Consider the following 24,939-nt stretch of genomic DNA (forward strand, 5'->3'; position numbering starts at 1 on the left):
TTTTAAAAAACATGTCCAGTTTTCTATCTTAAACAGTATCCAAATTTCATTGTTTTTAGTTTTGAAAATCTTGAAACTACAAAAATGTAAGCACCTCACGCTAAGTTTATTTCAAAAAGAATTGAGAAAGGTAAAAAAAATTGGTGATGTAGCTTCTCTATGCGAAATTGGACATTCTCCAACCAGCACGTTAATCGATACCAGAACAGCCAAGATCTGCTTCGCTAGGGATCAGAGCTTAGCCCCTTTTCATTGTCTAGGTATACAATTGCCTCCAATCCTTACTGTTGCTCCATGTTATTACACATCCTGGCAGCCTTCTTTCGCTAATTAATGCTTTGATCTATGTCAATAAAAGAACACAAATCTGGTTTTTCTGTGGAACAGATTTTATGATACAAATAGTTTGATTCTGGATGCTACAGTTTATATGGATGGCTTTAAATGATTCTGTTCGGTGTGCTTTTGTAGTTGACAATAGACAATACATATTTGGCCTCCCCAGCATTTTTGTTTGGAGCTTTTTACTATTATTAATAAGGCCTTAAGTATATTAGCCAACATTTTGACATGTACTTATTTGCTCAGATTCCATTTGTGCCATACAAGCAATTAGTGTTGTACACTCCAAACAACCTGATGTATGTGAGATTCAGTCTGCCATTTCACAAATGATGAGATGTAATAGTACAACAGTCAGCTTCTACTGAATCCCCAGCTATTGGAATTTCAGGCAATGAGTGCGCAGATAGTGTGGCAAAAGAGGCTTGTTTACAGCCTACTTTTACCAACTGCGTTGCTTCTAACGATCTTGTATGTTTCTTGAAGAGGACAGTTCATGATGACTAGCTAAATGAATGGGATGCTACGACGAACAATAAACTTCGCCCAATTAAGATCACTGTGGAGCTCCTCATGCAGAAATAACCATCAAGAGGAGGTTAGTATCTGCTGTTTACGAATAGGAATCACTCGCTCATGGATATCTGATGATCCAACAGATGCACCCGTTTGTGCTTGCTGTGACTGCCAACTAACAGTGCACCACATCCTTGTGAATTATATCTGTTATGCGGTATTACATCACAAGTTTAACATAGGTGCTAATGTATGAACAATTTTAGTGAATAATAAAACAAAGTTATCTTATGTTTTACAATTTCTTAGGGCCACCCGTTCATTTTAAAAAATTTACATTACTGTTTAAGCTATTTATGCCATTTGCTGTAAAGGAGATGGTAATTTTATTACCACTTAATCAGATACATAGTGTGATATATCACTGTTTTTATTTCGATCTCAGTATACACTAAAGTTTTTTTTTATTTTAAAATGCATTTTAATTGTTTTTAAAAATTTTTTTGTTTTTAATTAATTTTATTTTTTAAAAAGAAAAATACATCGTGTCAGTTGATGATAACACCAAAACCTTTTTTGCCCAGGAAAAAAGGAACTGAACGTGCAACAATTTATGACTTGCAACTTGTAAAAAATCGGGTAAAAATAGAAAAATTTGTAAAAGATAATGTCAGTGGTAAAAATGATAGGTAAACATTAAAATCTGACATGCTCCTGTTGATGGAAGATGCACTTTATGCTTGGTTTATCCAGGAACGTTCCAAACATATTCCTCTTTCTGGCGAAGTCATCAAGAAAATGCTAAGCTTTTCTATGAAGAAAGAAGATTTCCACGCAAGTTATGAGTGGTTTGACAAATTCAAGAAGTGCAATGGTATCCATTTACTAACCACCGCAGGTGACAAACTTTCATGTGATTTTACTGCCGTCTAGCCATGTAAAGAAAAACTTCTAATGTCCAAGAGATGGGTCTTGGTCCTGACCAGGTTTATTTTGGAGGCTGCTACAAAAAAAAGTGTCCCATTGTGCACTTCAGTTCGCAGAATATCTAAAAACAGAATTTTGTTTATGTCTTTTTCAAATGCGAGTGGTATCCATAAACTTAAATTGCTTGTTATAGGCAAGTCCAAAAATCCTAGGATTTTAAAAAATGTAACACTTACTGTAAAATAAAAAATAAAAACCGAGCGTGTATGATAAGGGGAAGTATTATTTGAATGGTTTAATGAGTAGTTCATGTAACGAGTAAAAAAATTCCTTAAACAAAGACAATTACCAGAATAAGCATTGTTACTTTTAAGAAAATGATTCCTATGCAATCTTTTACAGTTAGCACAGGCTGGAGCCTTGGATCTATGCAAACAATTGTATGCTTGTGTCCTTCCTAACCATAATGTGCACACACCAAGGCACACTTATAAAATCTGGCGCTGTGACCATATCTGCTGCACTTAAAACATCTACGTGTTGGACATCCACGTACTCTTTTATAACACAAGATCCAAAATCAATAAACAGTCTGCTCGCGGACCTAAATTTTTGAAAGAGACCAGAACCAACCTCAAAAACTCTGTGATATTTCTGGGTATCATGTCTGCCTGTTTTAAAGACCAGCCACAGTCTCGCCAGAAGGCGGATTCATCCAAATCAATGTTCTGCTCTGTAATGAGGGACAAGACATCCTCATGGGTAAGCTACGTTCTATGTCATAGACTATAATGCAGGGCCTACGCATTCTCTTTGGGTCTACCTTTACTTTCAGTTGCTTAACCGCAGTGGAATCTCTAATTGCCTGAACAGCCTCTTTATCATCCGCTAACCCCTTATTGGTTTCTTTAATATTTTAGATTTTAAGACCTTTCTGGTCACCCAGAAGGGCAATCTGGAGGTCTTTTTTCAGCTGACTGCTGGATAGAGTCAAGCCCTCCACCTTATTAACAAATGCAACCTCAGGTTTCTTACATGACTGGCTGGTTATACATGTTTGCCCCTGAGCATACCTACATGGTTGCGTCAGGGCTAGGGCTGGTTTCTGAACTACAGTAATTTCTTTAGTCCTTGAGACACGATTTTTGAAACCCTCCATAAGAGCTGTGAAAGCTGCTAATAAGAATTCCAGATGAGGCAATAACCTCCCTTCAGTAGAACTGGTACTCTTGGAGTTTACTAAACAGCAAAATAAGCCATCTAGTTCTGCCAAAACATCATGGGCTAATGGGGCAGAGCTGCCCCCGGCTTGTGATAACTCTTCAACGAATGGTTTACACATTCCCAGTTGGTCAACCCTACATCCATTTCTGACCTAGTATTTGAGGAGGTTGAAGGAAAAAGTTCCAGCCAGGCTTTTGGCCTACCTCTCTAAATTTGGTCATGGTCAGAGATTCCCTGACCTAAGAGGATATGAACAGAAATGCTTGCTGTATTCCTTCTGTTCAAAAAGTGTGGGGCACAAGCTCACAAACATGACAACTACCCGCAGCAAACTATGGGCAGCTGGAGATCTTCTGTATTCTCCTGTCACTCTTTGCACCTCTTCGCTGGTACTGGATCAAATGCATGAAATCAAAGATAAACACAGTTACAAAGTATGGCCCTCGCTCTAAAAGACAGTGAGCAGGACTAAGGGTAAAGGCCCCTTTGCTCGTAACAGGGACTTACGACCAGGAGTCATTGCCACTCTTTTCGCCGCAATGAGGTGGGTGCTCGAACAAAATGTATGCCAAAACACTCTGAATCCCCATGAAACAGAGATGAATTGTCTAAACAATAAAGGCGCAAAACCATTGTAACAGTTCTCAAACAGCAAGATTGTGAAACTGGGGAAGGTACACAGTCGACCACCAGTTCAAAAATAACAAAGTATTGGAGAGTTGAGCCCCCTGCATGTCTACTTCAGATGTCCACATTTCAGGGAAGAGTGAAAGTAGTTATTAGATACCCTGAGCTATGGAAATATGTTCCAGCCGAAGACACTCAGCGAATATTAATGACTGGAGAGGATGAGTGGACTGCGGTGGATCGATATGCTAGGAAGATGACAGACAAGCTTCGTTTATGGGAGGAGTTCCGGCAGAGAAGAAGATGTCTGGGTGCTGGGTTGGACAGGTCTGCGGCTGAGTGCCTGGAGGACTACTGTGAGTGTGCGTGAGTCGCCTTGGTGCGTTGAGGCTGTGGACACTCCGTTCCCAGTGTCTGAGTGTGTTGTCCTCATCACTGAAGAAACGACTGATGGCTGTTATGGGTAAGTATGTGAGTTGAGTGCATGTTTTGCTAGGTGTGTGTGCATAGTGTGAGTGCATGTGTGGTTGATGAGCACCTCTTTTAATAGTACCTTTCATGCTTGGTCTTTCTCTTCACTTGAGTTTTTGCGATGTCTCTGTGTCTGTGCGTTGGCGTGATCTGTGCGTTGGCGTGATCTGTGCATGGTTGGAACTGTGTTTGATATCCTTTTGTGATGTGTTGTGTTTTGTGATGCACGTAATGGTATGGTTTTGATGTTTTCTTGTGGTGACCAATTGTGTGTGTGGGGGCGTTAACCACCCATGCTCTACTCGCTGTTCCAGGGGGGAAGGTTGCCAGGGATGGAGGTTTAGTCGGTAGTGCGCAGGTATATATTCACTTAATAACATCTTATGGAACCTGCTAGTGATCCCGATAGTGCTTAGGTGCCTGTAAATGGGGTTCTTTCCACTTCTAAAAAACAAAGCACTATCTGATATATTTTTTATCCATCCCAAAAATACTGAAAATCCGTTCCTTTTCTCAGTGACTGCAATACATGCATTTGTTGGATACATATTCGGATAGTTATACAAGGAATGAGCTTAAGTAGCTACAATAAAAAGAAGCTTCACTCTTTTTACGTTCATATAAACCCATTGTAATAACATCATCAAATATTAATTATAAAAGTGATGCTGCAAAGCTTAATGAAGAGTACAAGGTGGTTTTATAAAAATAAAATTAATCAAAGTTTATTATTTTATTATAAAATAAAAATGTATAAAAGATACAAATTTTCTAAGGTTCAAATATACATACTACATTAATGCGCTATTTATGACAATAAATATTACTAAAACTAAATAAGAAATGTAGGGAAAAACAAACACAAAATACATTTAAAAACACTTTAAGATAACTGCAACTGCCACATCTATTTACTCTAAAACAATACATGAGTTTACTCTTTTGATTAATATGCTTCTGAACATTTTGTCGCCCAGCATCAATTAAATTTTATTACCAAATGTATCATGATTTTGCAGTTAATGATTCTAATTCCTTCTCAGCCTTTAGCTTCATTATTAACTTTTTTGGATCAACAAAATTCTGAAAAGTACAAACAAATTTTCATACATTTAACTGAAAAAAAGTACATGCAAACACAAATAGTACAGATTGCCTATCAGAATGCAGAATTTTGTTTTGAAATTTTGTATTATGGGGATTATTAATTTATTTTTAAAAATGACTACAATCATTTTCATAAGCTTTGTCAGTCTGTTTGCTACAACTAGATCAAAAAAGTCATCTGATTTTAAAAAAGTCTTCTAAATTGCACTTAAATAATGGAATATCTTATATTTTTAGATTTTCTTCAACTACTAAAGCAAACATTCATTTGTTAAAGTGAAATTCATGAACAAGATTCTAAGATAGTAAATTTTGCCTTCAAATAAAAATATCACATAACATTTTAACATTTTGTAAAAATATCTTCATCTTATATTTATTTATTTATATTATAAGGGCAATTAATAGAAAAAAATAGATATAATAACTAATTTTTATACTTCATCCATATGATTAACTACATGTAGTTAAATACCTATATAATCGATTGGCAAATAAATTAGGAACATAGTAGTGTGTAACTTTCAAAACTACTTTTTTTCCATTTCAGCAGTGGATATAATTTTATTGTTGACCGAAAATTGTTTTTTAACATAATACTTTCTTAAGCCATTAAATTAAAATTTGCAGAAAAATTGTATTGCAATGTGTGAAGTAGATTGCAATTTATATAACTGCAATTTATGGAAACACATACAAATTGGACCAACTAACCTGGATATACTTGTACATTTTTTTAATGAAGCATTAAAATAAGCATTATACATTATATAACAATTAAATAGATATATTGTTGGATAAATATTGTTAAATCACTTTTGTTCTCACTTTATCTATTAGAATAACTGATGCATAGGGTATTTATTTTTCTTAAGAATGACTATATAATTCTCAGGAGTGACATCAGTCTGAAATCAGATCACCTACAGCCATTACAATAACATGGCAGTCTTAAAAGAAAAAGAAACAATGAAATACACAATTTTGTGAAAATGTATGTTGTTAATAGAAATTTCCTAGTGAAAAAAGAAAATATTACTCTAAGAGAACCTACCACTTTATGCTTGTAACTTTTTAAATATTCTTCTAAAAACTAGTTTCACTTACCTTTCTTGCTAAATAACTAAAATTCCTACTCCATTTGCAACCTCTCCACAGATTAAGAACAATATGTTCTCACTTCTAAGGTGAATTGGAATAAAATTTTTTTAATGAAGTAAATGTAGTAAAATTTATGATTCTAATTGTCGAGAAATTTTAAATTCACGTTTCTTGGTTTGTCTATATGAAAAATATTTGTGCTTAATTTATGGAAGTTCAAATAGATACAAGGATGTTAGGTCAATATAAATTAGAAGTTTACATAATAAAATAACAATAGTAAAAAATTATAATAAATAATAATATAGTAATAATTATTTGACAAATCCAATCCATGGTTTAAAAACAGATTACTCTATATTATTGCAGACTAACTTGCCAAGAATAAAGTTACTGTAATGGAATGCATGCTTTGGAATGATTCCAGAATTTGCATATATGCTCATAATAAATTTCAAAATGTTTAAAACAAAAACAATTTTGACAAACTGACAAATTATAATATAATTATAAAATTCAATACCAACAGAAAATGCAGGATGATCCCGCAAAAATTGATAACTGGAAATTAATATGGTAAGTTTATCTTATCTATTAATTATCTGTTTTGGTGGTCTGTATTTCATATATATATATATAAAATATTAAAAATTATAAAATCAAAAAAATACAAATACAGTACCATTAAAAAGTAAGAGATGCTTACAAACTGCAACACTTTCGAAGTTGATACTTCATCATCAGCAGTTAAAATTTTAAATTCCACGTATAAAATATCTGCATATAGTGCTTTGACTATTAAAACCTCTATCCCATACCATGGCATGACATTGTACAGTACTCAATATATGGTATGGAATAAAGGTTTCAATAATAAAATGACAAAGCACTGTAGACAAATTTTTTATGTATAATCTAGAATTTTACCTGCTGAGAATGAATATTGAGTGAAATCACTACAATTGCATTTTAATGTACTGTTTGATGGTTTTGATTTTATTGTTTAAATTATAATAATTCAATAGAGTGGAAAAAATGTTTGATAAAATAATATATATATATATATATATATATATATATATATATATATATAATATAAATATACAGGGTTTGGTAGAATAATGTGACAATTTTGGAGGGACAAAAAAAATAATTTACTTTGTTGTATTACAAATTTCAAATTAAAAATCTTCACAATATTCCACTAATTTACAATATTACATATTTTACTTGTTATGTTGTCCAAATGTTTCCCATTTTCCTTCACACACTCATTTAACTTTTTTTTTTTTAATTTTTTAATCGTTCGTGGAACTGCTGCAATTTCATATTGAATGGTTTCCTTGAGTTCTGCAATTGAACATAATCAACCACAGCAGACTTTATCTTCAAATAGCTTCAAAGAAAAAGTCACAAATGGCCAGATCAGGTGAACTTCCAGGCCACAGAATGTTGCCTTCTCATGAATCAAACATCCTCGAAAGGTTTCTTGAAAAACATCCATGTAAACTCACCGTATGAGCGGTGACACCATCTTGTTGGAAGCAAATTCTGTTACCAAGCTTGTTCACTTTCAGTATCAAAAGGTTTTGCAACATCGTTACATGAGCTATTATTGTTACTCTGTAATTTGACTTCTCAAAAAAATATGGGGCTATTATACCAAATTTTGAAACTGCACACTACACTGTAACATATGAATGTTAAGAGGTCGCTGGTCACACTCTTGTGGGTTATTGGCAGCTCGGTAATGGTAATTCTGTCTAGTGACATATCCAGAGAGGTGAAAATGTGTCTTGTCACTTAAAAGAATAATGGTGTCATGGTGACATTTTCAAGGATGAACTTTCATGCTGCTTTACAAGACAGTTACAGTTACAGGCCAGTCATTTACACTGAGTTCCTTGCACTAACATCATCTTGTAAAGGTGGAACTGAAGGGTGTAGCAGATTGTTGAATGTCGTGGAGACTGTACGACTAACCTTACAGCATCACTGTTTTCAGGTATTCTCACACTGCATTTTCACCTGTTTGATTTATAAACATTTTATCCATAGTATTATTTTATCCATAGGAACAGACATGTTTCAATTTAAATTGAAATATCTGAGAAATAAATGCTGTGTAGTGATAAAGGGTTTAATAGGCTTCAATCACAAACGCATGATGTACGCATGATGTTAACCCGATCAACCTCATAATGGCAACTATAATGGTATGACTAGTGCTAGGTAGGACCACTGTCCTGCCTTCTCACGGACTAACATGTTGGCATTATTATGTCAACATAATAATGAGTACAAAATTGTCAGATCACTCTGCCAGACCCTGCTCACATACACACGCACGCACACATGTGTGTGAGAGAGGAGGGTGAAAGAGAAAAAGAGAGTTCAAAAAGTCTCTCATCATATTTTTTCTTTAAAAATATTCGAATGTGGGAAGTAAAACTTGCACTTCCACTTTTAATTGGATTTTTCAGTCTAAACTATGTTACAAATGTACAAAATGGTCAAGTAAAGTAAGTGATTTGGTAGCAGAATGATACACTTAGTGAGCTTCAAATTGCTTGGAACTTGTAGAAAACCCAGGATACCTGAATTTTTGGTTTATCAGCCTTTTTGAAATCTGGCTCTTGAATTTAAAATTTTCATCTGCATTTTGAGTTTAAAATCAATCTGCCTTCACTATTTTGGATGATTAGGAATTAACTAAATTCCTTTACTGGTAAAAAAATACCATGCATGAACTGTTATTGTTATTGGTTTGAATTTATATAAATAAACATTACATTTTAAAATCATTCAATTACATTATTTCAACAAACTAAATTTCTATTACTGTTAACAACTATTAGTTATTTTTATTATTGTGACCTGCATCAATAATTTTCAACATGCACTAACTTTTCACAAAATTATTTTTTCTCAATTATTTGAAAAGAATGTAATTTTTAGATATAAATAAAAGATTAATAAAAAGTATAAATCTTAAACAAAAATAATAGGATATACCAACAAATCTACAGATACAAGTCTCTTGACATTGTCCTAAATACACAAAACAGATTGTTGGTCTGTTCATATATTATTTTTTGTCAATCTTCTATGTTAAATTTATTTGTGTACCTTAAACATCTGAAAAACAAGTTCAAGCTCTACTTAGAACCTCAAACATCTTTTTTTTGTGTGAAAAATAGAAGTGACATATAAGTCTTCAACAATGAAATCTCTTCATTAACTTATGATGTGTGAGATTTATATAAACAGGTTATTGGATGTTCTTTGGAGTAAAAAAATTCAGCCTGAGGATGTACCAGAGATATCTGTATCAAGATCCAAGATAAAGCAGACTTATAAAGATATTTATATTTACAGATATACCTGAACCCTCATAGCTATTCATTTTTACAAAAGGTGGGTGAAATGTAATTCACAGTTGCTGCTCATAACTCACAAGTGAAAACAGATAGTCAAATGAAACACCTATAATAGCAAAAATATATACTAGATATTACTTATACTACATACAGAGGAATATATAAACAAAAAGACTTACACTCACTAATATAATATGTAGTGTAATACAAGGTATTAAATTTGTCATGGTATGCGGAGCTGGCAATTTATGCCACAAATGCACAGGTGTGGTGGTGAAACAGGCCAGTCATATTAGCCAGTGCAGCAGAAGACAGTTGACTAGCAACAATTGCTGAGGTTTTCTTATCATTTGTTGAATGCAAGGGTGTGCTGGAGTGTTACTGGAAATATGAGAACATTCACAAGATACAACAGCAGTAGCAGAGAGAATTGGAAACACCGCCACCACCATGTCAAACAATTAGCTGCATTTGCAATAAATGTGAAGCCGATGGAATTGTTAACGATGTACACAAGGAAAGTTCTGGCAGACCATGAACAGCTACAAGTCCGGCATCCACTGCTGCAGTGTTGCAAAATTTCACCCAATCACTACAAAAATCAGTGAACTAAGGGCATGAAAGTGGGGTGAGCCGGTCAAGTGAAAGACACATTATGAAGAGTGCAAAGTGGAAAGTGTACATTCCAAGACTGCTACACGTGATGAATGAGAACGACCCAGATCGAAGGATGGAGTACTGTGAATGATTTCAGCACAAGGTTGACAAGGATGAGGAATTTGCATGGAGGTTTGTATGGCTTGATGAGGTGCAATTTAAACTTACGGGTACTGTGAACTGCCACAATTATGTCTACTGGGCTCCTGAAAATCCTCATCCTCATGTGAGCAGGACAGTGAATCTACCAGGGATTGCTGTGTGGTGTGGTCTGTCAGTGCATGGTTCGATTGGTCCCTAATTTTTCAAGAGTACTGTAACTGGTGAGGCGTATCTTGATATGCTTCAGACATGGAGCCCCGCCTTACTACCATCAAGATGTCAGGTTGTACCTCGATAAAACTCTACCCAGATGGTGGGTGAGTTGAAGAGGTGCTGTTTAGCACCCACCTCGGTCTTCTGATTTGAGACCTCTGGGGTCCATCAAGAATGACGTGTATTGACCAAAAACCAGCAACAAACGACGAGCTACATGAAAAAATTGTAGTCATGTGCTCCATTAGGCCAGATACACTAACAGCCATAGTTTGGTGCCATGGGCATTGTACAGAAGCTGCTGGTGGTCATTTTGAATACATACTATAACCCTCTCTGCCAAAAATTGTCACGTCAAGTCAAATTTGTCACAAAGTATGGACTAGCAAACAGCGAGTACATTTTTTTGGACCTCTCTGTATTATTATTTAAAGTATTATATTAATTACTGACATATTTATCTTATTATTAATAATTAATATTATTTAAAACTTAACAGTCAAGTCACTTTATAAGTGGGTTCTATCAAATAGCGATCCACACTTAATAAGTAGAAAAATTACCTTATTTGTAATGCCGAGAGTAAGACTTTCTGTTGGTGATAAAGGTGGCAAAACAGAATCTAAATGTGCTCGTCTTTTTTCCAAAATTGCTCTTTCTTTTGCTAATTCCAATCTTTCCTATAAGTATAATGATGTTTACAGGATGATTTACATTCACACAAAAGTTTACATAATTTATCTTTCTAAGTACATCTTAACAGAATGATACTTTTAAAAATTAACAAAGTACATCTGGGTTTTACTTTGCTCTTAGGAGAATATATAAATAAAAGCAAGGCATGACCTCTCACACACATATTAGGTTTCAGTATTTAGAAAGACTGACAAAGTGTTTAATGAAAGGAAAACAAATACATGCACAAATAATTACATTGAATATATTGTCTACTAGGCTGGAATTAATAGTTACTAAAAACTACCTAAGAACACAGAAAATAAAAGCTTAATAAAATTTATCAATTATATAATACATTTATTGAATTCATGCACTCATCAACAGTTATAAAAAAGTATAATATCTAGTAATTAATTATCAACATTACACTGAAAATCTGAATATACAGTTAAAATTAAAAGATACGTTAATGATGTTAAAGAACAATTTAGATCTGGGATAACATACAAGGTGAAAAGATAAAGATGCTACGATTTTCTGATAATATAATAATCTAGCTGAGAGTAAAAAATATTTAGAAGAAACAATGAACAGCATGGATGAAGTCCTACACAAAAACTACTGCATGAAAATAAACAAGAACAAAACAAAAGTAATGAAATGTAGTAGAAATAATGAAGATGGATCACTGAATGTAAAAATAGGAAGAGAAAAGATTACAGAGGTAGAAGAATTTTGTTATTTAGGAAGTAGAATTAGTAAAGATGGACGAAGCAGGAACAACATAAAATCCCAAATAGCACAGGCGAAACGAGCCTTCAGTCTGAAATATAATTTGTTTACATCAAAAATTAATTTTGAAAGTATATGTTTGAAGCATAGCTTTATATGGAAACGAAACTTAGATGATCGGAGTGCCTGAGAAGATTAGAAGAATATGAAATGTGGTGCTATAAAAATCAGATGGGTGGATAAAATGACAAATGAAGAAGTATTGCGGTAAATTGATGAAGAAAGAAGCATTTGGAAAAATATAGTTAAAAGAAGAAACAGACTTATAGGCCACATATTAAGGCATCCTGGAATAGTCGCTTTAACATTGGAGGGACAGATAGAAGGGAAAAACTGTGCAGGCAGGCAAAGTTTGGAATATGTAAAACAAATTGTTAGGGATGTAGGATGTAAGGGGGTATACCGAAATGAAACGACTAGCACAAGATAGGGAATCATGAAGAGCTGCATCCAACCAGTCAAATAACTGAAGTAAAAAAAAAAAAAATATTCAGGATTTAACTGTTCAAGTCCTTATAATTGTAAGTATACTTCTCTAAATGTACAAGTTTATTAATAATATTACTATTTATTTCTAATATTTCTAGATTATTCTCAAAATATTTAAAAAATCCTTTCTTTTGTTTTTATATTTATTAAATGTTCTAAACCTCTTTGTTTAAAGCAGCTAATTTGTTTTATCAATATATCTATTTATAATTAATTCTATAAATATCATTCAATATTGTTAAATTATTTACTGCTCTAAACACACAGTATAACTATGTATATAACACACAGTAATATATTTACAATGTTCATGGTTTTTATGTTTTTTGTTTATTTTTTTTAAAATGAAATGTCAATTTTCTTTTGTATTATACTCTTTATTTATGCTTACATAAAAATGTAATTTTTTAAAATTGTTTGACTAATTCTACTTTGCTCTTGCTTTTACATTTATATTGTACATCATATGAATTTATTTTGTATGACCAAGGGTAATTTAATTTTCTAGAGATGGTGGTATTATGATTGAGTTACCTAAAAATTCCAGAAACTATTTCACTGTTTTCATTAATATTTATTTTTAAATGCACAAACATTACCAATCTGTTATTATTAATTTCTTAAGTAAATGTTAATTTATTACTTTTTTTAAGAATTTAAGTTGTTTAAAATAATTAACTGTTAATATTAATTACTAAAGTGTCATCTAAATATTTTGTCCATAACAAGACAAAATGGGTTGCATGCAGATACACACACCCATTATCTCAAAATGTTATATTAAAATTTCAGACAGAGCTAATAACAACATGCCCAATTCATATATATCACTTTGAACCTGAGCATAAGTAACAAAAGTTTAGTATAGAAGCAAGCTTCCAACTCATCCAAAAAATTCAAAACTCATATATCTGCAGGAATGTTGATGATGTTATTTTAGGGTAGCTCACTACTGTGTGCTACTGCAATTACTAAAAACAAAAATTATGTCTATAAGGCATGGTAAACCTTTATAAAATACTTGAGAATAACATTAGTGACAGAATTATTTTAAAATTACCTTCATTAATTTTTCTTCTCTACCATTTAAATCATTTAACTGGCTATGAACATCTTTAGCCTTAACTTCTATTTTCTTTTCTAGCAATTTTGCTTCTTCTAAGGCCTTTATTCCTTCTTCTCTTCTAGCTTCAGCCACCTAAACAAAAAGAAAAGATTGTGTATGTAAATGTATGATAAAATTTGTGATTAATTTATTGGTAAAATTTAGAGCTAGTGTGGGACTGTATTTTTGATGAGATGGTAGATGATGAAATGAAGCAATGCTATGTTCTTCTTGAATCGTTATATTTAATTACTTGTCACCCTTGACATTTTGTTTGAATTACAATAGTTACATTAAACTTAAGAATGTATGACACTTTAGTCATAAATGAACTTTTATCAAGAAACTATGAGTCCCCTTGGACTGAAATGAAAACACGACCACACTGCGCGGGATTCTGACACAGAATGATCATACGAGCTTAACTCGCCGGTGAGTGCTAGTACCCACTAGATCGCAGCACCGGACGGCTCGACATGGAACAGAACATTTATAAATAAATTTTTCTCTGCCAAAAAGCAGTAGGGAAAAAAGTAAAAATGAAGCTCTGAAAACATAAGATCAATTGTGTGACAGATGTCATAATCAAAAAGGTTGTAGGTGACTTGACATGAGGCAGAAATCATTTCTGCAACCATCATTTCCATTCTAAGATAAGAAGCATCCTATGCCAGCCTTACTGAGCAAAATGATGTCAATACAGGTAATAGTCAACTCCATAAATAATAGCTTCACTTTGTTTACCTCAGGATCTGGTTGAAGAGTAAATATCATTACTCTAAGAGATTACTCTGACTAATGCCTTATTAAGTAAATCATATATGCTTTATTTGCGCCATAAGAAAGACTGAAACAGATTGTGTAAAGCAATTGATTAATATATTCCTTTCAGCAGATAACATTGGACATGTTGCCTCTAACAAATAGGGGAGAAAGCAATCTATAAACAGTTAAATATATAATTTAACAAATAAAGAAATTATTAAAATATAATGTAAAAATTATTAAATTCATTAAATTATATTAGAATAATTAAATTAAAGAGTTAATTTAATTATAAAGTGTATCAAACTTTTAATATATTTTTAAAAAAAACTAAATTTGATCCGCATGGATTTCCTTTTTTTATGAAACTTATTAAGATAAAAGTTACAAACACTTCACATAACCAAGTTTACTTTAATAAAGTCCATCTTCTTCAGACTTTTCACTAAAAAAAAGGCTTGATTTAGGGCAAAATCATGCTCAGACTGGTCAATTTTTAATAACATCTACTTTAAAATAAATTGTACTGTAATTGATTAAATAACTGTTCTATATTTTTTATAAATGGTATTTACAGATACTGAAATTTAACAATCTGTATTTTTTTTCTTTTTATGTTTAAGGCTTATTATCTATCTACTTCTAGTGATTACAATGATTCTTTTTTTTTTTTTTTTTAAATAAAGCTTCTCTTGTGGTCCATTGGTAAATTTCTTCCACACAAAATTAGTGGAAGGTTTTTACTAAATAATGCTGTGAACATGATAAAAAAATAATTTGAAGATATATTGGATTATTACAGCAACATTCAATGGACAATTAATAAATAAACAAATTTTTAATAACATATTCAAAATTAATATTAATTTACATAATATACCTTAATTGTATCTTCAAAATGTTGTGTTTTTATTAAAATTTCATGCTCCCATTCTTTTAACTTCCATCGTTCTGTTTCAAATAATAATTTCTGTTCTTTTAGCTTCCGTTTCTCTTCTTCTGTTTTAAATCTTTCTTCTTTTGCTGCATTCATAGCACCTTCGACCTCAGCTCTAGCCTATCCCAATAAGTAATTATTATTGTATAACTATAAAATTTAGGCACAAATTATAAAATTTATAAACAGGCACATGTTAGTATCAAATGAATTAAAATTTCTACATTTAGTTTATCTGTTATACGAAGGGAATATATTAATTATATTATTAGTAGCCGCCATTATCCATTACAATTGTAAAAAATGAATTGTAAGATAATTAAAATAAATTATAGCTTATTTTATTATTTATGATTTTGCTTTACATTATTATGACAATTTGCTGAACAAATTGGTTCTTTTTTAAAAAAGCATTTACTAGCAGACATTTACATGGATGGGCATGTGATGTTTAAAACTGAATCTACAGTACTAAAAAAGCAGTATATCTACGTGAATGAAATTTGGAATACAACTTCTATTTTGCATAGGTAGATTTCACAAGTCAACAGCTTAAGTTGTATTTTGAGCACCATTATTCAAAAGTATTGAAAAAGAAAAAAAATTGAATTTGATAATTCAATAAATTTCATGCATGTTACTCCACTGTCTAAAACCATTGTTTTCAAATGTTTTCTGTAATTTTCAGATCATTCCTAGTGACCAACTAGTCCTGTTAGAATATCCTTCTCTCTTCTTCAATTCATCTATTATCTTATATTTCCTCTTACTTCTTTCTGTTGTTTTCTTCCATAGCATTATAAAATATCTCTCAATATGTACCAAAATTTAACAGCTGAACAAATTGGTTCCAAAAATGTACCGCTGCCTAGTGTACTATGATCATTTCATGAGGAACTGGGCAAGAGATCTAAAAAAATTGGAACTGCTGACTATCTCAAACCTAATTAACTATCTTAACCAATTCATCATTCACAGCAATTTACTGGCCACTTCTCTTTTCACTGCTGACAAATCCACCGATTTCTAGATATACTGTACCACTGTCTCACATTACCCTTAATCTTTTCATTCTCTCCTTTCTACTTAACAAAGCTGACAATGGGTCTTAACTATTTTACCAGTTTCTGGCTGGAGGAATATTAGTACCAAGCATACTTTGCAGCTGGTGGTATTATCAACCGAAGTAACATTTTAAGCAGTTATTAAAAACGTAACAGGTTTTTCTAACTTTGCTTTACAAAAACTGAATGAATCCCACAACAATGCTGCATTGCAAACTAACACTGTTAATCCATTCTTCATGCACTATTTTTCAAATTTAAGCTCTTTTCTAAATAGCTTTTGTATGACAGAATTTAAAACAACATTTTTAAACATACTAATCACTATTTAAAAGACAATTTTTGATTTACAAATAAATCTTATTTAAAATTATAATATGAAATGTGCACATGTATACTCACTGTTATGAAATGGAATGACTACTATTAGGTTAAGATCCTTATTTTACTATCCTACATTCATTCTTATAAAATAATGAAAAAGATTGTATACTAGTTGATGAAGTAAACCACATTAGATTAAGCAAAGCAAAGAACTTATGTCAAAATTTAATTACAGTATGTAACAGATAGTACATTTCTGTAAATCTAAAAACAATGCATCACGCTCTACAAAGGCAAGGTAAACCAAACTAAAATATTGACAAGCTACACTCAATTATGAGAGTAAAATTGTTAATGCATCTTCACTTTGACCATTTCATACTTGGCAATCTTTTTCACTTGAACTTGACTTGGTTTTGATTGCTGTATCATTCAATTCTTTAATCTCATGTTTTATTTCATTTTGCTATAAATAAATGCCATCATACTTTCATATTTGGTAAGAAATATTTGTAATAATTATTAAAAAATATCTGTACAATAATAATAATCTTATTTGCCTAACTTTTTTATAATGTTTCAATCAGAAATGTTGATTATATGGATAAAAATCATAGACAGTTGATAAACTGGTCCCAAAATGGTTAATGTACAATGAAGTTCAGAATAAAGAAATGTCTTAAAGATTTTAATTTTATTGATTATGCAAGAAAAATTATGTAACTCAATAAAACACTAAAGTGGTTTCTCAAATAAATCCTCATTGAAAAAAATATTCATTTTCAAAAGTTTTTAAAAAAATTACACAAACCTGTACTAAGTCAAATGAACTAATGGAAGCAGCATTTTCCCCACCCTGTAGTTTGGCTAATGCTTCTAATCTAGCCTGCGAAGCTGTAACTTGTAGTCTTTCCTCAATTGCTTTCGCCTGTTCCTTCAAAACCTTTTCTCTTAATTCCTACCCAGAACAAAACAAAGATGTATTAATATTAAAAATAAAACAAAAAAAAATAATGTGCACAGCATGTCTGATTTAATGATTAAATTAAACTTTTCTATTATAAAAATCACACTAAACAGGTCTATACTAATCACTCATTTTCTGCTGGCTATTTCCTGTTACCCAAAACCAAAATTGCAGCTGAAAGAGCCAAATGAATTTAGCCAAACTGGTACACTGACAGATTTGGAATAAAAAGGGCTGAGGTGAAATATCTTATGGAGATCCTTTGGAGGACTATTCCTGTACCATGCAAATTGAAAACCTACCTTAGTAAAGTATTGAGTTAAATGGTATATGGATTATGTTTTGAGGTTATAAAATTAATCTGACAATTTTTATTGCTTAATTCTAAAGCTTCTGAACCAAACTGAGCATATATTCTTAAATAAAAATGGGTTCAACATAATTAACTAATCAGTACTGTTACTGTTTTATGGCTGAAAATAATACTACCAACTAATGTCACTTATAAAACAAAAATTAATTCTAGAACTGGTAAACACTCCTTTTTAAAAGAGAAAAGATAAAATTACAAATTGAATTAATCATAATAAAAGTAAGTGAGTGAATATGTGCGTGTGTGATGAGTTTCATGGAGTCAAGGAAGTTGATAAATGGATTGTTAGATTAAGAAATTATGCTGAAAATGCATCCAAACAGACAGATACAGACATTACAGGGGTTATGAAATTTTATTTGTCTAAACTGGTAATGTAGGATCAAAGCAAATCTACATTAAATTAGCAGGTAGTGTAGGTACAATTTAATAGCTATTATATAACCTACACTGAATTAAGGATTCTTCAAACCATAAAATACAGAAAAAAAAACAATTCAAACCTCTATCTGTTTCTTCTGCATCTTCAAAAAATCTTTCTCTCTTTCTTGTTCTCGAATAAATTCTTCTTCTTTTATTTTTAATAAAGACTGTTCTCTTTTCAACATTTTTAATTTCTCCTCAGACTGTCTTTTTTCAAGCTCTAATTTTTCTTCCATTTCTTCTTTTTCGGCCAATAAATTCATCCGCTGGTTTTCCAAACTTTCTCTTAAAGCTGAAAAAAATTCAAATCAATAGCAAAATTTTGTTTACTGACAATTCCATCTTGCATGCTTAATAGAAAGTGAGAAATAAAAAGTGATATTAGTCCTTAATAGGATTTAATAGAAAGGTACTTGATCCAAATGAAGGAGTTTATCTCTTAGTTTAAAAACCAAACTAACACTAAGTAAACCCACATTACTGTACAAATATTAATTCTGTAAAACTGGGTAGATGATTATCCTAGTTTCGCATTCTTATTTATTTATTTAAATTTAAACAGCACAGTTGTACTTTCTCTCTTTCCTTGCAAGTTTCATTCACTCAAGAGGGCAGCTTGAGAATATCAATGTTGCAAATAATTACATTTAATAATTTTTATAAAATAAATTTATTGTTTTTTATTTTTTATAAATATAAATCACTACCTTACTAACCTATCAAAGTAATAAACTTACTCACACCAGTAGACATCATTTCTTGCTTCCTTTGTGCTTAACAGTATTCTTTAAGAGTTAAACTAGCTCAGTTCCTTCCAAATAACAATTTTATTAAAATATAAATTACCAGTTCAATTTTTCCTCTGTTTTCTTAATGTAGCTGTTACAGTAAATTATTTTCCTTTTCCTGCCATGTGAAAAGGAGTAAAAAAGCACCATAATTTATATTTCTACATGTGAATTCATCTAAATTATTTATTTTTTATATACTATGAGAGTCATTCAACAATTAAAGAGGCAAATGGAAATAGCAGAAAAACTATTTAATAAAATAAACTGAAACTGTCTGATCTACAAGTTGGCACCCTTGACATAGAAAATATCAGCTATTTGAAAAGTCTCTATTATTATTATAACTTATTCAGTTTATTTTAATGTCCATTTAAAGATGTTCCAAGGAAGAATAGCATGCTGTGATAAGATATTTATTTTCTGAAGGTGTAAACCCACTGAAATTCACTCGTGGATGTTAAAATAATATGGTGAAAAGTGTAAAAACCTGTGCAAATTTTTATAAGTGGGTTACAGTTTAAATCAGGCAGAACAAGTACCAATGATTTTCATCATTCATATAACAGAAGAGTGGAGGAAGTTTAAACTTTTATATAATAAGAATATATATTTGTTGTTATTAGTTAAATTTATTATTGTTATTGCAGTTTTTTGCAATTCATAAGGACAGACACAAAAATTCAGGAAATTACTGAAATTTGTAGTGTAACTATTGGCACTATCCATTCTTTTATTCAAAATAAGCTAAATTATTCAGAACGTGTTCAAGATAGGTTCTAAGACAACCAACTCAAAATCACAGAAATTAATTAGAATTCAGATTACTGTAGAACTTACATTAACAATTTTTAGTAGAAGGCAATTTTTTTAGATTACATTATAACCTGTGATGAGATCAGATTAACCATTTTGAATTAGAATCCAAATGTCAGAGTATAGAATGTGGAAACATCTGAGTAGGCCAGGAAAAAATTCAAAACCTATACATCAGCCAGTAAAGTAATGCTAAAGATGTTCTGGGATTACAAAGGCTCAATTTATTGTGACTAGTTGGAAAAAAAAACATATAATCAGCAATGAGACTATTGTGACATGTTAGAAAATAAAAGTTACAACCAAAATAAAGAGGAAACATCCTGGTTCTCTGTTTAATGTGTAATTCTTCTTCATGATGACACCCATCCCATCATATTCTTCAAAAGACATTGGAAGCTATTCAAATGTTAGGTTAGGAGATGTGGTCATATTCACCTTACTGTCTCAATCTCACATCATCAAATATTTTTGTTTGGTTCTGTCAAAGAGTTTATATGTAGCACCAAGTTCGACAAAAATGACCAGATCAAGAATGAGATACAAGAATGGCCCAGACACTGAGATGAACAATTTCTTTACTACTGAAACAATATCTTTCTTTACTACACAAAGATAGAACAACAGTCATTTGTTTTTACTAGTCATTTGTCTTTTTAATTACTGAATGATAAACATATACATATATTTTGTAGTAATATTTCACCTTAGCAAAATATTATACCATATACCCAACGTTTAATCAAGTAAAAGAAGTTACCTTTCTATAATTATTTTCACTCTCCGAAAACAATAAAGGAGAAATTTATCTACCTGTCAAGGAGTAAACAACAGCCAATAGTAATTACACTATGGAAATCTTTAATTGGATCTAAACCACTTTTGGATGCGATGTAAATTAAGGCATCATAGAAAGACGTGGCTGATATCTGGTTAAACATCTTCCAAATGACAATAACATAACAAAAACTTTATAAGAAAATAATGTAAGACAAAGCTAGTAGTAAAAGAGAACCCAATATAACAATTAAAAACCAATAGTAAAACCTGAATCAATATAACAATTGTATAATATTTTTACCCCATCCAGTTATTATTTCCTTCAAGTAAGGTTATTAAGAATACAACAAAAAATAACAAAATGTAAATTTAATACTTTTCCTACAGCAACTTCACTGGTTACCCACGTAATGAAGCTTTCCTGAATGTAACGGACAAACCATCCCTTCATGTATTATTATCATACCTCTAAATTAAGAAATAATCTGAATAATTAGATGTTATAAACACATCCATATCCACTTGAATATCAATTTAACAGCTTTAAAGAAAAATTGATTAACTATGAAATAAATAACTAAATTTATAAATTTACGCTATGAAAAGAGTCTATTTTCTGTAATGGGAAAAGGGGTAAGAGTAATAATGCCATCATATCACAGCAGAGTAATTAAACTAAATATTTATCCAGCACTTGTACCAATACTGTATTACATCAGTTTGTTCACAATTATTCAATTAATAACAACTATTAAAATTTTTTGCTATCATTTATAATCTTGTCAGCTACAACATACTCAGCAGTATACGTTGCTGAACAAAAACTAGAAGCATTATGCATTATAATCAATTCTGTAAATTTTATGAAAAAAACAAGAGAAGGTGATGTAAGGCAATAGACAGATAGATTATGTCTCCATCAATAAAAAAATTTAATTATTGCACAATTCAAATAATACACTTAACAAACAATTAAATGTTATAATGTAATAAAACAATTAAATACATTAATAAACAATAATTTAATAAAAACTAATAAATAATTATAATACTGCAAATATGTCTGTTACAAAAGCAAGATCAATGCCTTAAAACCATCTGAGGAGTATCAACAAAAATATTATTAACTTCATTCAATTATTATTATTCATTAAAGCAATCTGACTCTATGCTCCAAAGAATTCCTACAATATACTACAAGCACATACCAATCTTTCAGTGATTTAAAAAAATAATCTTTAATTAGTTTTTCTGTTTTCAGTGTTTTAATTTAACTCCAAATTTGCAGAACAAGCAATTAAAATATTTAAAAAATCCTCTCTCTGCTGTAGCTCACACCTGTACAGACATCATTAGTATTCCATCTTACATACAAGCTTTAAAGAAAGGTTCTATAGACACATAATACTGTAAAAATACTAACATTCCTCTTCAACGTAAACTATCAGAGTATTTAATTTTTTCCATAAACTTCTTGGCATAATAATCCTCAGTTTTCACCTTGATACATAATAATTGTTCTCACCATGACCAAACACTCTCAATAAACAGTAATTCTCCTAAGAAAATGTTGAAATACAGTTATTCAACCAAAAAATATTCTACTTAACTACTTCATGTGCAAACAACTTAAGTAACCTTTCAACTCCCGTGCTTAGTATCTTAATAATATGATTTTATTCTGACAGGCCCAACATTTAATAAAGTGTTTAAATAACATTTTCACTTAACCATACCAACAACCCCAAATTTAAGCTTCATAAAAAAATGGTCTGAGATGTGCTATCACACACTTAGTTATTAAGTGGTTTCATACTGAACTCAAGTCCAAGCTTTGCCTTTTTTAATTTTCTCTAGGATTTCACTAATAATAACTTTGTTACTAAAAACTGGGCCAAGATATTACCAACAACTTCAATTTCTTCCCTAATAAAATATCATTTCTCTCAATTTGATTTTCTTCACTTATACAAAAGAAAAATTATTATTTTTTATTTTAGATTCCTTTAACCTCAAATTCTACACACTCAAATACTTTTGTAGCGAGTTATCATACATTTTAGGGTACCTGAATGTGAAGCCATTAATATAAAGGTTGACAACGTATGCTAAAACCTTTTACCTCCTTTCACAAATATAAATACCATTCTCCAAAAAGTACTCATTAATAAAATAATGCAAAAAAGTTAGCTCAATAGATACCACTGCTTGTGATACCCATACTAATACTTAAAAAATCCATCCATTAAAAAAAAAAATAAACCTTGCTTTTCTCTAAATTCAGCTTTATTTTCACCAAACTGATCAAATTTAAGACACTGTTCGGTGTAGAGAAGCCCTTTCTGGCAAATACTATATTGAACTCCACCAAAATATTATTTGCCATACTAGCAACCTTCCTAGAGACAAACCTGTAAACGTTTTCCCTAAAGAATTATTAAAATATATCACTACATAATAAATAGTACAGAAATAACATATTTATTCTATAATATATTCTGTAATAACAAAAGCAATATCTCAGCTAACTTTTTTATAATTGGAAAATCATCGTTTTTAAAAGAATTTGAAACTGCCCCTTTCTAGAGATCTAGTAAAAGTAATTAAAAGTAACACCAAGAGAAGAAGTGATATATACTTCCAAAATTCTGATGTAATCTTATCAGTCATATTAACACACCTGTTTCAAAAGGCTTATCCATATATTAAATATCTAAAAAGAATCTACACACTATAGTCTACTAGATGGTAAAGGAACATTAAATAAACCCTTGAAGCAGTTAACCCAGCTCCTGGATCAACTTTTGTCTAAAAAATAAAATGTTTTTCCTTTCAAAGAATTCACAATCTCTCAAAATTATTTACATCCTTAATATCATTAATTATATTTTTCCTTTTTGTTTTATATACATATTTTTAATTTTTATTACATTTTAAATATAACTGTTTGTCGGCTTCCTTATTAAACTTCTAAATCTATTAAGAGATTGGTTTGCTTGGCATTTCTCCCACCACCACCACCCCATTCTGTCGCTCTAAAGCATAAGACCGAATGTCTGTGCCACAAACAGCTACTGAGCCTTGAAACAGTTTAGTGACCAGTGTCCTAAATAGCTCCTAGAGCTTACATAACAGCGTGAGCAGACTAAGCACAGTGCCATACACCATCGGCTTACGTAGTCATATATTTACAAAAATGGGTAGGCGCACCCCGTCAACTACTAAAAATATATAGGACATCCATAAATTAAAATTTACTTTGTCTACACAGCAATTCACTGCCACGCCTAGATTGCTGAATGCCAGCACCATATTAAATCTGTCCAAAAGTACTTGGAGCCCTAATTGACTGGTGGTCTGCCATATATATCATATATATGTGGGAAGGTTAGCTTCCCACAGCAGTGCTTAGGAGTCTTTTCCTTTAGTAATCTACTGATGTTGGTTGAACATAGCAACCGCATCAAGGAACTCCCACACGGTCCGACAATGTGGCTCTCACCACATTGACTCGCCGCTTGTGAGTGGCCAGTTTTCCCCTTGACCTCTAAGTTCCAGGGTGGCCTGGTCTCTGGCCCCCCTCCCCAAGAGCAGGAAAGTCAAACATCAGGTGTTGATTTGACTGGATCTCCCCACAGACGCACAGCTCATCAGCTGCCAGACAGAATCAAAACAGATATTATCTATTAAGAGATAAAAATGTTTCAGGCATGTCAATTGTAAAATTCTTGATCAAATCAACCCAGCTTGTAACTGAAATTCTTTTAGTTATAACCAGCAGCAATTTTAATGAAACAATACATTAAATTTACATAGAAATTACCATAAGCTAAATTTCTAATTAAAAAATCAAATTAAAAATTAAAAATGATAAATTAAAAATTTGTCATGATTTCTTTTTTTTATGAAATATAGTTCCCTGTTCAGTTCAGAGCATGGAAGCACAGCGCTCTTCTTCTTGGGTAATATCA

At 31.4% G+C, this 24,939-nt stretch overlaps 1 protein-coding gene across 2 annotated transcripts in view; it reads right to left on the bottom strand.

Moving 5' to 3' along the window:
* Positions 1 to 4,825: 4,825 nt before the first annotated feature.
* Positions 4,826 to 24,939, bottom strand: part of twy (fas-binding factor 1 twitchy) — a 73,727-nt gene continuing 53,613 nt past the window's right edge. Inside the window, exons 15-20 of one of the 2 annotated variants that reach the window (XM_075369376.1) lie at positions 18,665 to 18,876; positions 17,633 to 17,779; positions 15,377 to 15,553; positions 13,687 to 13,824; positions 11,231 to 11,347; positions 4,826 to 5,190 (exon numbers count right to left, since the gene is read on the bottom strand). In XM_075369376.1, the coding sequence (XP_075225491.1) occupies positions 5,113 to 5,190; positions 11,231 to 11,347; positions 13,687 to 13,824; positions 15,377 to 15,553; positions 17,633 to 17,779; positions 18,665 to 18,876 (869 nt within the window). In that variant the 3' untranslated portion in view covers positions 4,826 to 5,112. The remainder of the gene's footprint in view (positions 5,191 to 11,230; positions 11,348 to 13,686; positions 13,825 to 15,376; positions 15,554 to 17,632; positions 17,780 to 18,664; positions 18,877 to 24,939) is intronic. The other variant, XM_075369377.1, reaches the window with a different exon arrangement.

The sequence above is a fragment of the Lycorma delicatula genome, chromosome 6 (assembly GCF_047948215.1).
Source record: "Lycorma delicatula isolate Av1 chromosome 6, ASM4794821v1, whole genome shotgun sequence".
Lineage (NCBI taxonomy): Eukaryota > Metazoa > Arthropoda > Insecta > Hemiptera > Fulgoridae > Lycorma > Lycorma delicatula.